General features: G+C 38.5%; 1 protein-coding gene across 1 annotated transcript in view; it reads left to right on the top strand.

Annotated features, from left to right (window-relative positions):
* wls (Wnt ligand secretion mediator) overlaps window positions 1-16,821 on the top strand; it is a 62,682-nt gene that overhangs the window by 33,698 nt on the left and 12,163 nt on the right. Inside the window, exons 4-11 of the mRNA XM_057858454.1 lie at window positions 2,107-2,268; window positions 2,388-2,524; window positions 10,727-10,895; window positions 10,962-11,059; window positions 11,129-11,192; window positions 14,083-14,226; window positions 14,290-14,373; window positions 15,967-16,135. Coding sequence (XP_057714437.1) covers window positions 2,107-2,268; window positions 2,388-2,524; window positions 10,727-10,895; window positions 10,962-11,059; window positions 11,129-11,192; window positions 14,083-14,226; window positions 14,290-14,373; window positions 15,967-16,135 — 1,027 coding nt within the window. The remainder of the gene's footprint in view (window positions 1-2,106; window positions 2,269-2,387; window positions 2,525-10,726; window positions 10,896-10,961; window positions 11,060-11,128; window positions 11,193-14,082; window positions 14,227-14,289; window positions 14,374-15,966; window positions 16,136-16,821) is intronic.

Raw genomic sequence — 16,821 nt, 5'->3', positions numbered from 1 at the left:
AAATGCTTTTCTTCGGCAATCTTCGGAAATTACGTCACACCGGGAAGTGCGAGGGAAGTCCGCCATAGCACAGTATTGTTTGTTGCAGTGCTTCTTGGTAAGATGCCACGGCGGTGTGTGGCGATGTTTTGTTCTCACTCAAACGAAAAGTTGTATGAGTGGCAAGAGGATAGCAGGGCACGTAAATGGACATCTTTCGTTCGCATGAAGCGAATGAATTTCATGCCATCATCGAGTCGTGTTCTCTGCTGCAAACACTTCGAAGATGCCTGCTTCCTTAACCGGTCTGCTTATGATCAAGGATTTGCCAAAAAGTAAGTGTGATTTTTGGATAGATGACTGATGACTTTGTCAAAGCAGAGCTGCCAACTGTTGTGGAATGAACAGTATAAGCTAGCGACGTTAGCCGAGGCTATCCCCGATCATAGTTGTTGTTGCGTTTGCTAGGTTAAGCGTGTTTAAATTGTGCGTCATCTACGATCTTGTCCGAAAGGGTTAATCCACTGTCAATCGGGAAAGGGGTGTGGATGTGCACATTAGCGGGTCAGCGTCGCGGTAATTCACGGTCACGTTGCAGTAAGAGACACACACCGCCGGTGAGTTTGTGCACATTTATTTGTATTTGTATTGTGTATTTCCACCTTCATGCTTCAAGCATTGCATTGCATTTGTACGGTTCTCCGTTTCTTTCACGGTGATCGCTTGATAGTCTTCTAGTTTGTGTTTCGCCGCTTCGCGAGAGCCGCTGACAGGTGACAAGTGTTGCTTTTAATGTCTGGCAGCGAATCAGCGAGCGCGCAGGCCACGCAGTGAATCATGGGAAATGTAGTCTCGGGACAACATCGAAGTGGTGCTTCATAATCCGTTCGCTTGTGTGAAAAAACTACATTTCCTCACGCCATTAGACGCCACTTTGTTTTCTTATTGTTGCTACAATTAAGTGGAGAAAGCCATCGGCGACTGTGATATAATAGATATTATTTAGTTGTAATACGGGAGTTCACCAGTAGAGTGTACGCTTGTCATTTAGATGTGTTATTGATTGTGCCTAACTCCTTCACTAAAAGAGAAAAGTTGTTGTTCAGAGTCACTTGGCAAGACGTTGAGTAAAGTTGTAAAAGCCAATAAAGGTGTCATGTGAGTCACTCGGTCAAGATATAACAACGACTCATCTCCTTCTTTCCCGCCAACATTTTTATATTATTATTTTATATATGCACAAGCTGCCGGATCTGCCATAATGAACATGAAGTCTGATCTGATCTGAATCTGAAGTCTTTTTTTTTTTTTTAACAATGTCATCAGATAGACAAAAACATAAAATTATGTGCAAATGCCTGCATCTTCAAATCATGAAAATAATAACAGCCTATATCTTACCAATGTTGTAATCTCGATGGGTCTTGTATCCATTCCATGTCAGGTAGTATAGGCACATTGTTTGCATCCTGATTAGCGTCTGGCTAATAACATAAAATTCCAATATCCTCTTCTTCCTCCAACTCTTCAAAAACTTGGATCTCCTCCCTTGCGCTTGATCTATTGCTTATATCGCTGTTTGAATCATTGTTTGAAGGGCTTTGTATGGCGGCCGTGTGTATGGAGGTGCCATCGTGTTCCCGGTTTGACGTATCACTTCCGGGTTCGTCCCCTTTCAGGCTCGAACTTCGGAAACGCGATTATTTTGTCAAATATACAACACATAAATAATTTTTTCATGCTTTATTTGTTGGACAATGTTTAATTACTTTACTTGTGACCCTATTTGGCATGTGAAGAAATTACTTCACATTACTGCTTTACAGACCCTTGAATTGAATCATGGCAGATTAATAGTGGCAAATATCGTATCATTGTCGTGAAATTAGGGATTTACAAACGTAAAACATGGACCGTTTCCAGCTATCTCGATGGAACGGTAGTCTGTATTTTGAACGTATTTACATGGCCTTGAATATCCAGGTTACTGCCAAAAAAACAATTTTGAGTTTTTGGCTGCATTTACCCTAAAAGTGGCAGTTATTCAGCATTAAAAAGGGATCTCTTGATGACAGAACTTTGCTCTCAACTGAATGTTTTTATCAAGATGTTGTTTTCACTCTCCAGACATTTGAAAATGAGGGCCGTTACTATGAGTGTGACCTGCTGCCCTTCATGGAAGTCGGCAGTGTGGCACATAAGTATTATCTCCTCAACATCCGTCTGCCCGTCACTGAGCACAAGAGGATCAACGTGGGCATTGGAGAAATAAAGGATATTCGACTAGTTGTAAGTTGACTTAAATTGCTGGAACCGGCCTTGAGACCCACAAGGCCACATACTGTCTGTTATGCCAGAAGGTGCTGTTCATGAGCTTATAAAAAATCTTATGATTTCTCTGCTTCAAGGGAATCCACCAAAATGGAGGTTTCACTCAGGTTTGGTTTGCCATGAAGACATTCCTCACACCCAGCATTTTAATCATCATGATCTGGTACTGGAGGCGGATCACGCTTATGACTCGACCTCCTGTGCTGTTGGAGAAGTAAGGCCACACTCTTTTAAAAAACTTTTGTTTAAAGGGATTGTTTACAGTTTGAATAATCATGGTTAAAAAAAAAGGTTAGGTGTGGCATATGTAAAGTTTTGTCTGATGATATGCTGATATATTATCTTAAAGGGAACCTCGGACTTAAAGGCTTGTAGACTCTAATAAGCCACAGTTGTTCTCTTTTACTAAAATATGTTTTTTATAAACACATAAAATATTACCATTGATTTAAAAGTTATAATATATAGTACATGTTTTGACCTACGGAGGGCGCCATGTTTTATGGACGCTCGGGATGATGACGAAGATTGTCACTGTCACTCGACGAATAAGACCGGGTTACTGCAATTCCTTCTCCACGGTGACACGTCCAACACGTGCTCATTGGTTTAAAGTGGCGAGTACTTACTATTTGTGTTTTATTGAGTCTTTTTTTTACGTTGTCATTGCCTCAAAATACTTTTTGCATGGGTTTCCCTCTCATACTTTTAAGCATTCTGTTTTCTTGTGGTAGCTTAAAAGCAGATTGTTGATCTGTTGACAACATTAGTCACATAGCATATTTAAACCACCCTTATTTATTTGATAATTCTACATTTAAGTATTTTCTTAAGGCATCCTTAGATGTTCAGTCTGTATGCATCTAAACAGAAAAGCAGAAACCACTTTGTGTACTTTGGGTGTCAAATTCGCCTCTTGTCGGACGTTTCGCCGTTGTAGCACATTTTGGCAGAACCCCCCCCCCCCCCCCCCCCCATCTCATCCCGTCTGTCCTGTTCATTTTTGCTTTTGCTTCTCGTTTTGTGAAATATCGACAGTGCTGTCATGCTCATTAATGTTCCTCTTGGGTTCATATTGAAAGGGTTGAACAGATGACATGTTTATGTCACTGGAGTCATACTGTGGAACCCGGCAGCTTAATCATAACACGTCACCGCCCTGCGACGTCAACAACAATGGTGACCTACTAGTCAAACTAATTTTACAAATTGTATAAAATCGAAAACATCAGGAGGGGTTTCAATATCAAATTATCTGAACTCATAATGAGTTATCTTTTAGGAAGAAAAAGTCTTTCTATCCGTGAATCCCTTTAAAAATTATGGTAAATTTTTTTATCGTCTGTTTTCATTTAAGCTGACTGTACTGTAACTCGGTAATTGTGAGGAACGGCCAATAGATGTCTTTGGGGGAAAAAAAAAAAACAGTATCATAAGGCACCACACCACTCAAATTCATGGTACATAAATGTAACAAACAAAACAAATGAAAAATAAATTGTAAAGTGTATAAACACACAATGACTACCAGTTCATCGGGAAGAAATTAATTAACATTTTCAAAAGGCCACCACTGGGCATTCTGGGAATTTTAGCATCATTTTCTGCGCAACGTCTTACCCTTATGTCATGCTCTGTCCCAAGCCGAGCAGTGAGTGATGCATTAAAATAAATTGAGATGGCAATTAGGGGTGGGCGATATGGCCTTAAACACGTATCACGATAAATTGAGCAGCTTCACCTCGATAACGATAAATGACGATAAAGTTGCCCAAGCGGACTGTTATATAATTTGAAATTCTGAATCAATGCATGAAATACAGATTAACAGTTTCTTGTTGATTTAGTTACCAGCATTCAATTTGAAATATTTAACAATTGTACATGCAGTCTAAACATTAAGTTTATAAAAATGTATTGTAAACAATAAGAATTCAAGTATGAGCATTTATAACAGCGTGTATGCCTTGAACAATGTACATTGTCAAAATCAATATGCCTGTGCAAACATGTCATTGTAACACATAACTTGCAGCTTGAACAGTACACTTCAAAAAGACAATTTATTGTTAATGGCTGCTGTGACATAATTATTCAATACAAGTGTTTACTTTATGGTTTCAGGGCCCCCCCCCCCCAGTGCATTTTTTAAATAAATGCACGCATACATGAACCCCCAAACAGACAGACAGACACACATTAAAAATTTTTTGATCTTCTGCAAATGAAACACTTAAGATTCTATGATAGCGATAATGACACAGAATTAAGCACATACAGAAAAATAGCTGGGGCCATTTGTCGGTCATATTATAAGTTTCACAGTTGGATTGTGCTTTATGCTGAATGCTTTACCATCACAAAAGCTATCAGAGAAATCACACACAGTCAGATACAACATCACGCGACATAGTAATTGCTAGATGCAGTCCGTGCCCAATCCACTCATTAAGTTCAGCCGTTTCAACAAGGTTAGAGCCGCTATCCAACTCCATCACGTTCATTTGTAGCGTTAGCCGCTAGCGGCCGCTAGTGTTAGCGTTAGCCTGTGGCCTGGTTACCAGTAGAAAGCACTGAAAGCATCATCTCCGGAAATCGTGAGAACAAGGGAGGACAGCCGGTGAAAGCCCGTCTGGATGCCACCAAGAGTCTACTAAATGTCGGGTGAAAGTTTGGCGAACCTCCCTTAAGCCACACTCCATCACGTTTTGCTTGTAGCGTTAGCTGCTAGCGTTAGCTTACCGGGCCTCTGTTTGATTGGCTTCCTGATGATCACGTGACTCCCTACGTAAGTACATTGACTGCGTTCTTAAAGGGGAATGAACATAGACGAACAACACAGAGTCAAAGCGGGATGAAAAGACTATTTTCTTGTTTTATTAATTTACCGAATTTACCGACATGGTCAAAATTACGTCGGTCATCGTGAAGAATTTCGGTGACGGTAAATTTTCGGTTTACCGCCCCGCTCTAATGGCAATGTTCAACAAAACAGCAAGATACGTATGTAACGCACGCGGACAACCAAATTTATTTGATTATTATTAATGCAGTATTATTATACTAGATTAATGGTCTTAGAAGTCACCAGCAGGACTCGATAATTACCTCTTTCATTTAAGATGTACACTTATGTTGCAGTGCTTGATGCAGTTCACATTCGTGACAAGTCATGACAAGTTGTTGTGTAAGGTACTGCACTGCAGCTAGTGCATACGAATGAATGGTGTCATCACAAGCCACCGAGGCACTGCATTAGGGTGTCTACGTCAAGGTCCATATTAACTATGAATGAAATTTGCAAGTGGGTCAAGCAAACTCTGTGCACTTAAGGTCAGTAAGATAACTGCTTCTAAGGCACCTTGCCGCATTGCATAACATCACTAAGGTGTTGAGCAAACAAAAAAAGGGTATCTCATGCGTGACCAAGCATAATGGTTGACCTTTTCAAAGAGAGATAATATTTTAACTACTTGCTCTTATTCAGCGTGATGTTACAAGTGTGATATGTAACACTTCTATTGATGAATTTAATGGTATTCTTCACCCAAACATAAGTTTAAAAAGTCAAGTAATCTGTTGAGATCCACATGACAAGCAGAAAACCCAGGGCTAAGTGTTCGTATAACCTCTACCGCACAGGGAAGACGTAAGAAGTGGTGTACTTGCCGCAGGAAGAGCCGAGTGAAGCGTGAAACATGATACAAAATGTTTTGCTGAATGCTGGCACTGAAATCACACACATACACAGTCAGTCAATATCTTTTTTTTGTGTGTGTGTGTGTGTGTGTGTGTGTGTGCTCTTTGTGACTCATGCCTCTTATTCCCAGATGAGAAGCAGACTCTCAGAAAATAGGACATATACTTAGCTCATCAGCTGTCATTGACGTCCATCGCCGTCAATGATATTCAAAGATGATCATTTACTGCCAACTGTTATGTGCCCTTCTTCTGCCTCAAGATAATAAAGGTCTTCACTTTGTTGGTTTTGCGCAGGGCAGATTCCTTGCATACCACCCAAGTGAGGTTTCACTAAAAAGTCTGAAGGGGAATAATTTACAACTTTTTTTTATTCTGTCAAAAATGTTTTGACTATGGAACTGAAGGTTTTGAGTGTTTCCTAGCGTTCTAAATGTTTCTCACAACGGGTTCATTATTGGATGGATGCATTCATACTGAACATCTGCTGTGATTACACTTGTTTTTCCTGCCACTTTATGAGTTTCTTTCATCTGCTCATGGCAAGCAGTGACCTGCTCGAAAGACAAGATCTGTTTGGTTTTCTTGTCCAACAAATACGCTTTTAGAATTTCCTGACCTGCTAAACTCGATTGTTTATATATATATTTTTTTCCAAACAACAGCATGCAACTTTAATATTCCAATCGATCTGGTGTTACTGTAAAACATGGAACATTACATGTGAAACAAGAAAGTTTTTTTTTAACTGCACATGTAATAGTTCTCTAAAAATAACTGAAAATACTACTAAATCATAATTTCCTTTACCAATAGCAATTTTTAGTAGTTAACAATGACAGTTTTTTGCGTTATAAAAAGAAAATGAAAAGGTTTAAGGAAACTCAACTAAATTATCTTAGGTCTCAGTCTCTTTTTTTCTTTCCCGCATCTTAATACCTTTTAGTGCTGGAACAGTTTGGACCACCAGGTTCACGAATAGTTTTGTCCCCATGGACTGTTAAAATCCCTCACAAAACATTTCTTCCACATTGAATCAGCGCCGCAACGATTAATCGATTAATTTGAGGAGTAAAAAGCTTTGAATTCGATTTTGCTGCTTCGATGTGTCGTTTAATTGTTATGGTTTGTTTTGCAAGTGTTGAATTTAGTTTTATTGGTTTGGGAGGATACACTGCCCTCTCGTGTTAATAGTGAATATGACATAACTTCTATATGCTGAATCCAGCTGCTCCCTGTTCAGGCCAACATAAGTTTTTGTTCGAGCTAATATGTTAGTTAATGCTTTGTAATTTAGTTTAGAGGCATATTTAGACTTTTTGTGAGAATGTGTTCAAAAGATTTAAGAGAATTGTAAAAAAAAAAAAAAAAGTTTGCATTTTGTAGCATTTATGCTAGCAGACTGTTGCTATGCAAAATTACAACGATCTACTATAATTGCATATCAATTGGACTAATTAGACATTTAAACTTCAATTTTTTTGTTCTTTTGTTTTACTTACTGTAGATCCTTTTTTTAAATTTTTTTTTATAGCTCTTCTGTATAGTTTGAGGAAACACTCAGGGATTTTTATTTTGTATTCTTATTTAATGCTCTTTTGCAAGTGCAGTCTTGGCGCCAATAGATTTGCAGGTCAACATAAATGTTAATGCAAGCATAAACACTTTTTTTTGTTTTACATCTCCTAAAATTATTCTGCAATGCATTAAATATTTGTAATCCAATTACTCGATTAATCAAACTAAATCATCCAAAGATTAATCTATTACTGAAACAATCGATAGCTGCAGCCCTACATTGCACACCTTTTTCTCTGCACTTCTGTACAGCATTCAGACATTTACATTATTTACCTATCACTGCATACTAAAATATTGTTGTTGTTGTGAACCTCCTCCAGTCTCATTTTGCACATTCATTTTACACCATTGTACAGTGCTCTAATTCCCAGATTTTTTTAATTCACATTTTATTACTTTACTAGCACTATATCCTGTTATACATGTGTTAAATCGATACATTAAGGAACCTCAAAATCAGGGCTTACCCATGTTTTTTTTTTTTTTTTTCTTTTTGCGTTGCTCAGGTGAAAAAGTGAAAATGGGCATTTTTTATGGTAATTTTTGCCGTTTCTAAATTTTCCACAATAAATGGAGGCCTACAGAGATCAAACCCATCAAAGAACACTCCCAGACACATTAAGACAACTTTGTAAAATTTCTTCAAAATCCGCCAAGCTGTTTAGGAGTACTTATAGAATGAACACACACACCCACACACCCCGCCCACACACAATGTTCCCTTTACAGTGGTATGGAAAAAGTATCCGAACCTTTTGGAATTTCTCACATTTCTGCATAAAATCACCATCAAATGTGATCTGATCTGATCTTTGTCAAAATCACATAGATGAATAAACAGTGTGGTTTAACTAAAACCACCCAAACATTTATAGGTTTTCATTTTTTTTTATGAGGACAGTATGTAAACAATGACAGAAGGGGGAAAATAAGTAAGTGGACCATCATATTAATATTTTGTGCTCCCTCCCCCCTTTGGCAGCATTAACTTCAAACAGACGCTTCCTGTAGCTGCAAATCAGTCTGGCACATCGATCAGGACTAATCTTGGCCCATTCTTCTCTACAAAACTGCTGTAGTTCAGTTAGATTCCTGGGATGTCTGGCATGAATCGCTGTCTTTAGGTCATGCCACAGCATCTCAATGGAAAGTCTCAAAGTCATCTCAAAGTCCGGACTTTGACTTGGCCACTCCAGAACGTGTATTTTGTTCTTCTGAAACCATTCTGAAGTTGATTTACTTCAGTGTTTTGGATCATTGTCTTGTTGCATCATCCATTTTCTGTTTAATTTCAACTGTCTGACAAATGGCCTCAGGTTTTCCTGCAAAAAATCTTGATAAACTTTTGAATTCATTCTTCCATTAGTGATTGCAAGTTGTCCAGGGCCATAGGTAGCAAAACAGCCCCAAGTCATGATGCTCCATCTACCATGCTTCACGGTGGGGATGAGGTGTTGATGTTGGTGAGCTGTTCCATTTTTTTCCTCCACACATGACGTGTGTTACTCCCAAACAATTCAACTTTGGTTTCATCAGTCCACTAAATATTTTGCCAAAATATTTGTGGAGTGTCCAAGTGCCTTTTTGCGAACATTGAATGAGCAACAATGTTCTTTTAAACGGCAGTGGCTTCGTTCGAGGAGTCCTTCCATGAACACCTTTCTTGGCCATAATTCTACATATACAGTGGGGAGAACAAGTATTTGATACACTGCCAATGGGAAAACCCATTGTCTTTAGCAGACACTCTAAGGTTCTATTTTACCTCTCTGAGTATTCTGCGCTGAACTCTTGGCCTCATTTTTGGTGGCCGGCCACTCCTTGGGAGAGAAGCAACAGTGCCAAACTCTTCATTTGTTGACAACTTCTCTGACTGTCGATAGATGAACATCCAGACTTTTAGAGATGGTTTTGTATCCTTTCCTATCTTTATACAAATCAACAATCCTTGATCGCAGGTCTTCAGACAGCTCTTTTGACCGAGGCATGATACACATCAGACAATGCTTCTCATCAAGACAATTCTTTCCAGGTGTGCGTTTTATAGTGGGCAGGGCAGCTTTAAACCACTCATCAGTGATTGGGCTCACACTTGACTTAAATTGTTTGGTAAAAAATGGTTTCAGTTGCCCTTTAAGACTCCCTAGGCTGAGGGTTCACTTACTTATTTTCCCCCTTCTGTCATTGTTTGCATGCTATCCTCATTAAAATATGAAAACGTATAAATGTTTGGGTTGGTTTTAGTTAAAGCAGTTTTTTCATCTGTGTGGTTTTGACAAAGACCAGATCACATTTGATGGTGATTTTATGCAGAAATGTAAGAGATTCCAAAAGGTTTAGATACTTTCATATTTTTATTTTATTTTATTTTGTTCTCAAAACTGCGGGTCAAATGCAACAAAATTTTTCTGTATTCACTTGTACATACCAGAATGACAAAGTTTATCTCTATCTGGAACAGTTTGAATGTGAGCTTCATTAAACTGGTATTATCATAAATTCACTGACAAAAGAAGGACAAAGTAATGAGGCCATCTAGTGTCCACAAAACGATCACCACACAGTGAGTATAATGAAAGCTAATACCAATTTCACTCATTCCCATGTTAAAGTAGCAAAGAATGATTGTGGACATTATGTAGTTGTCCCATCAGTAAGAAAATGCCCAACAAGCGCACCTACAGTATATCCGTAAGACCACACATATTAGCAGGCTAATGTGGCTAGCCTCCTTTAGACGCAATCGGTGGACCAGATGGGTTATATTTTTACTGATCGACTTATCACCGATTCCCCAAAATGTATTAAATCGGCCCCGAAGAAAGCGCTGAGTGAAACCTTAAACCTGCAATAAATGTGTGTTGTACATTGTGTATTTAAATTTCTTGGGTGGCGGACTGACTACTTAAACCAGGAAATGCAATTTGATGTTAATTTCTTTGCCTAACTGAGATTGACATTTTAAATGCTGGCTAATGTCCTTATAGGCTGTGAATAATAACTGTTGGACCTCGTAGGTAAAATGAATTGGACGTCTGTCGCCATAATTGGCAGCAGAATTAAATTGTGCAACCAAGTTGAGCCACCTTCCCTGAATTTGTCTGTTTTTTTTGTTTGTTTGTTTGTTTTATATCAGAGTTATCTTTGCTCTGGGCATCTCCATGACATTCATCAACATCCCAGTGGAGTGGTTCTCCATTGGCTTTAACTGGACCTGGATGTTGCTTTTTGGAGACATCCGGCAAGGCATTTTCTACTCCATGTTGCTGTCCTTCTGGATCATATTCTGCGGGGAGCACCTCATGGTAATGTGCTCAGCACATAGCGTCATTTCATTTTTATTTCAAGCTCATTTTTTTCTGTTATCTCAGGACCAAACGGAGAGGAATCGCTTCTCAGTGTATTGGAAACAAGTCGGGCCCATCGTGTTTGGGTCTTTCTGTCTTTTTATTTTTGATATGTGTGAGAGGTAAGATGCATTTTTTGGGTCCCTGTTAAAGATGTTAAATACTTGTACACCAATTGATTGTGTCACCAGAGGTGTCCAGTTGACAAACCCCTTCTATAGCATCTGGGCGTCTGATGTTGGAACTGAACTGGCTGTATCCTTTTTCAATCAATATGTGCCAGCCACAGGCAAATGGCACCTTATTCATAATAGACCCAACCTTTTGAAGGTGCACTAAATTTTTCATGGTTTGTTTTTCTCAGATATTCCCTTGACTAATAGGAGGAGGAATTATTCAGTAATGCCATCTGTTTTTGCAAGCTTGGGATGGATGTTTGTTGTTGCTTTTTTATTTTAATAGTGGTTTATGTTCTAGCTTGCAAATCACAGGTGACAAACTCGAGGCCCGGGGGCCAGGTCCGACTTGCCACATCATTTTGTGTTAAGTAAATGTGCATTGATCTTGTTTTTCTCGTTAAAATATATTTTAAATATCCATCCTTCTATTATGTGCCGCCTCATCCGGGGTTGGGTCGCGGGGGCAGCAGCAGGGAAGCCCAGACTTCCTCTCCCCAGCCACTTCAACCATGCATCTCTTCCGAAAAAATAATTTTTCGTATTCCACAATTAAAGTTACAGGGCTACAAAAATCTGTGAATAATTATTGTTTTTTTTCCTTTTAAAAATGTATGTGTAAAATATATATTTACTTTATTCCTTTTTTTTGTTTTTAATTAAACAAACTACTGAAATTTTCGGACCATAAGACGCCACTTTTTTCCTTATTTATGATCCTGCGGCTTTTTTGTTGAGTTATTTCGGGTAATGGGTAACACTTTATTTGACAGCGGCGTCATAAGACTCATAAGACCGTCATAATTATGACATGACACTGTCATGTACTGAATGCTTATGACAGATGTCATTGTCATCCGGCAAATTATGTCACCAACTTTATGTCCAGCTTGGATCTTTTGCATCCATTCAAAAGTGAGATAATTTGCCGGCTAACGCTAAATAACATCTGTTATAAGCATTCATTAATGCTCATGACAGTGTCATGTCATAATTATGATTGTCTAATGGCAGTCTTTTTGCACCACTGTCAAATAAGGTGTTACCAAATACCATAACTAGCAATTAATGAAACAACTGGAGCAGTAACTGAAGAAATAATTAGCACTAAACATGAATTTTGATTGTTATTTTCATCTGTAGCGCTGCAGTGCATGCTAGGAGGAATGTTGTGCAACAACAGTGTTGACAGCAGGTGGCGGCAGAGGTTGACTGTCTCCCCCAAGGGAGCAGTGATAGCCAGCTTCTTGAAGCAATGAAGCTTTGCACCCACTTGGTTTCATGTTTGTTCATTTGGTCTTATGACGGTCGTATGATGCCACTGTCAAATAAAGTGTTACTGGTTGATATCTTTTGGTGTATATATCCTATAATACAGTGAGGACAGCTGTGACTTATAGTCCAGTGCGGCTTTCCTATGAACAAATGCCGTTTCAGTGCCAAATTTGAAGGGCGCGTCTTCTAGTCAGGTGCGCCTTATAGTGCGAAAATTACAGTGGTTTCCTTTAGACAGCTATTATTTCTGCCACTTTTGATCGACTAATTGGTAAGTATTTTGATCGTCAATGAATCGTTTCGCAGTGTTGCGAATCATGACGTTTGAGTGAAACATTTCTAACTGCGTTATTTTTTTTCTAAGTAGTGAGTAAATAATTTATTACCTTCCCTATCTTTGCTACACGGTTACAGTTACTGAGGACATGAAGGGGCACATTACTACAGTTTGGCTGAATGAAGCGCGAGTTGTCACGCATCAGCTGCCTGGGAGGGAGCAGAACGTGAGGGTGGAGGAGGGAAGGGGTTTGTGACACAGTTGCAAACGAGATGATGATTGGCTAGGTGGGTGGTTAATGCCCAGCTTCACTTCACAACAGTGTTGTTTTTGCAGCCCTTTTAATATTTAGTCTTTTGGATGAAAATACTTATTAGCCTTAGTCATATTTTAGGCATTTCAAAATATGTTTATCTTCTTCTACTTTTAGTCGACGAAATCTCATACAAATTTCATCTAGTTTTAGGCGACACTTACTAAAAATATTTTCGTCTGTAAAATTCAAATTCAAAGTTTTAGTGCAAAAATAAATAAAGGTTTCCAACAATTTCGAATGACAGATGAACACATATTGTAACGTCTACAAGGACAACACCAACTTTGTGATGATAATAAACACTCAGCAGTAAAAGCAGTACATTATTTTCAATTAAACCTACCTAGAAACCACAAACTGTATGAAAAAAACAAAAACAAAAAAAGTTGTCCGAGCATTTAACGTCCTCTAGACCTAATGACCAGAAAAGCCAAGTGGCTTCGCTTTAAATTGACCATTGTTTTGAGACGACGCTCACCATTCTGAAGCGGATGCTAACACGAATTCTACACTAACGTTAGGATTACATTTAACGTCTGATGATCACTCAGCACAAACCTATAAAGGCTAAAGCAACACTGCATATTCTCTCTTGCCAAGATAAGAGAACAAATCTTACAGTGCGCGGGGTTATGAACTGAAATACTTTTTAGGACAAGTAATTTGTAACTTATTACTTTTTAAATGTAAGGTTAACTACTGTCGTTTAGAGACTTAAAAATTGTCCAAATCCTCTTTTTTAAGCCTCTCAAAAGTCAATAAGCTCTTATTTCTTGGAATTTCCCCCTTTTTAATTTGTTTTAATTAGAAAAATGAATCAACAGGACATATACCGTACTTGTTTCATTTAATTTTTTTTTTTTTTTTTTTTATTAAAAAACCAAAAAAACCAAAAACTTAATTTATGATGTGGCAAATGACAAAGATGATTAACTCATTGGCTTCTATTGACAGGGCTAGACATCCAATTGGGGGGGGGGGGTGGTAGCTATCGATCACTGCCAGCATTCCCCGTCAAAATGGATTGGACGCATATCACTGTCAATGGCAATGAAAGGGGTAAAAACTAATGTTTTGCATCCTTAATGGCTGCCCGCTCAGATGGCGTTCATAATAGTAGCAGGGATTTGCGCCTGCCTCTACTTCCTCTTCCTCTGCTTCATGGTTTTCCAAGTCTTCCGAAACATCAGTGGGAAGAGGACTTCACTGCCTGCTATGTCCAAAGCCAGACGCTTGCACTATGAGGTATTTACTATAGCCATTATATGTCATCAGACCTGAGTAATAACCCTCTCATGTCTCTTACAGGGTTTAATTTTTAGGTTCAAATTTCTCATGTTGGTCACTTTGGCCTGTGCTGCCATGACCGTTATCTTCTTCATCATCAGTCAGGTGCGTCTCACTAACAAAGACTTGTGAATAATACTTGTGTATTTAAAAACTTTGAAACTTTATATTAGTTATGCTTACTTATGATTTTAAGTAGACAGCTATTTACTGAAACTGAAGTCCAGTTAATTTAACATGTTGTGTGAAAACTAGAGGTCGACCGATATGGGATTTTCAAATGCTGATGCTGAAACGCATATATATAAAAAAAAAAAATCAATCAATTGCCGATATCCAAAGCCAATTTTGTAAGCTAATATTTGAGGCCGATGTACTTTTTTAGTTTTTTTTTTTTTTTTTTTTTTAGCACGTAGATAATAAAGGCTTTTTTTTTTTTTTTTTTTTAATTGCTTCAACAACTTCAAATTTACAATGATGACCTGAGACTTAGTGTTAATACGGCCTAGTGCTACCAAACCAACTAACGCAGCACTTCTACACACTCAGCAAGAACAGTACGTTATTTTCAAATAATTATACCCACCAGGATGTTACGAGGAGATGTCAACAAGTAGTAGTCTAATAGGATGCCCGCCATGCTAAAACTAATGGTAACATGAATGTTACACTTTACACTAACACTACAAATTACAATTGGGGGTGAAAGGAACACTCAGTGGTATCCTTAATAGGCTAAAGCAACATTCTGTCATGCAAGATTAAAAAAATCTTACAACATTTACAAAACGGACAAGCCTGTAGCAGCCTGCCTTCAAGCTGCAGCGGGGTCCTTCCGGAGTGCTACCGTCGGTCAGCGGCGGCCACAGTTGCCCACAGAGATGCCTGATCAAAATCCTTTTTTTATCGGCTTAGTTATTTCGTTGTTAATCGGACAATTTTTTTGTTGTTGTTGTTGTTAATCAGCCGATGGCAGATGTTTGTAAAAGTCCTTATACCGGCCGACCTCTTGTGAAAATTACTCCGGTTAACTTAAAATGTTGAGTTTTAACCAATAAGATTTATATTCGTTTGTAATTTCTGTTCACACTTAAAAATCACCAAGTGAAATTGGTTGACTGGAATTTCAGGTTCTGCCAACTTTTTATTTTATTTTGTTTTTTTTACAGTGTAGTCTAGCGACAAATGTGACTTGACAAGCAGCGTGTTAACATGACAGCTTTGGTGTAGGAACCATGACATCTTTGTTGTCGCTAATTGTGGATATCTTTATTTTAAATAAAACTATCAAACCACCCAAGGTTAGCATTAAAATTGTTCTTCTGTAGGGGCATCAGGGGTCCTCTCATGACAACAAATCAGCATGTACTTGTAAATAACTCGCCTTCTCACAGTTGTATCAACTAAGCTGCACCCGTAAACACAGAATGTTTTTGGATAATGGAACACTCACGCTAGCAGATAGACATTGACTGCACTCAGTGGCAATGTCACTATGACTATGATGCTCCTGACTGCTAAGCATAACAAATGAAACATTTGCCTTTCAACGAGAAAGCATGATGCTAGATAGGCTATACAATTCAATAAATTAGCCACACTGCTTAAATTAGAGGCTTAAAGTCTGGAAAAATAGGGTAGTCCATTTTGGAACAGATAATAGAACAATACATATTTTACTACCCTGTCTCTTTTCAGGTGAATGAGGGTCACTGGCACTGGGGCGAACACACCGTGCAGGTGAACAGCGCCTTCTTCACAGGCATCTACGGAATGTGGAACCTGTACGTATTTGCCATCATGTTCTTGTACGCCCCCTCTCACAAACGTTACGGAGACGACCAATCAAGTGGACAGTGCATCACGGGTAACAACATAACATTCTTGAAAAGGGCACAACCTTTCCCTACACTTTATACTTTCGGTCACCCTCTGAACTCATTGACTGCCGCTGACAGCAATAGACATACAATCTATTAAGGCCGGGAGGGTGGTCAAATAGATTGGATGTCTGTGACAGAGCGAGATGTGATTCATTTGACAATAAATCTATTCAAGGCAGAAAACTCAGTTTACTTAGTTTTGGATTTTTGAAATGCAGTAAATGTTAGCAAAATTAATTATTTGGTTGGGAATTCCCTGAGTCCTTTTTTGGCCAGGGAGTAGAATTTGAGTGGCTTCTTTCCAGTTTTTATGCAAGGAAACCGTCTTGGGAAGTAATGAAAAGCATTCATCTTTGGAAATTTGGTGTCAGGACAAGTGGGACTGTTGACATTTTTGGAGACTTTCCCAAAAATGCATCATCCAGACTCACAAGGTGTGCGGTTCAAACCACTTTGTTGATTCACGTCAAATAGCTTTTAATCCGAACTGCTCGCTTCTGTAATGTAACTAATGGATGTAATGCACTTTGGTAAGTGTTCCCCCCATTTAAGAAAATTATCTAGATATTGTCACTGCAAACAGATTTGTGGTTTCTGCGGAAAATTGGATATTTTAATTTCCCTAGCAAAAAAACTTAATTACATTATAATTACATTTGTCCTTTTCGGG

The sequence above is a fragment of the Corythoichthys intestinalis genome, chromosome 14, assembly GCF_030265065.1.
Source record: "Corythoichthys intestinalis isolate RoL2023-P3 chromosome 14, ASM3026506v1, whole genome shotgun sequence".
Lineage (NCBI taxonomy): Eukaryota > Metazoa > Chordata > Actinopteri > Syngnathiformes > Syngnathidae > Corythoichthys > Corythoichthys intestinalis.
The sequence above is the reverse complement of the archived record's forward strand: the minus strand, read 5'-3'. Positions and strand labels throughout refer to the sequence as shown.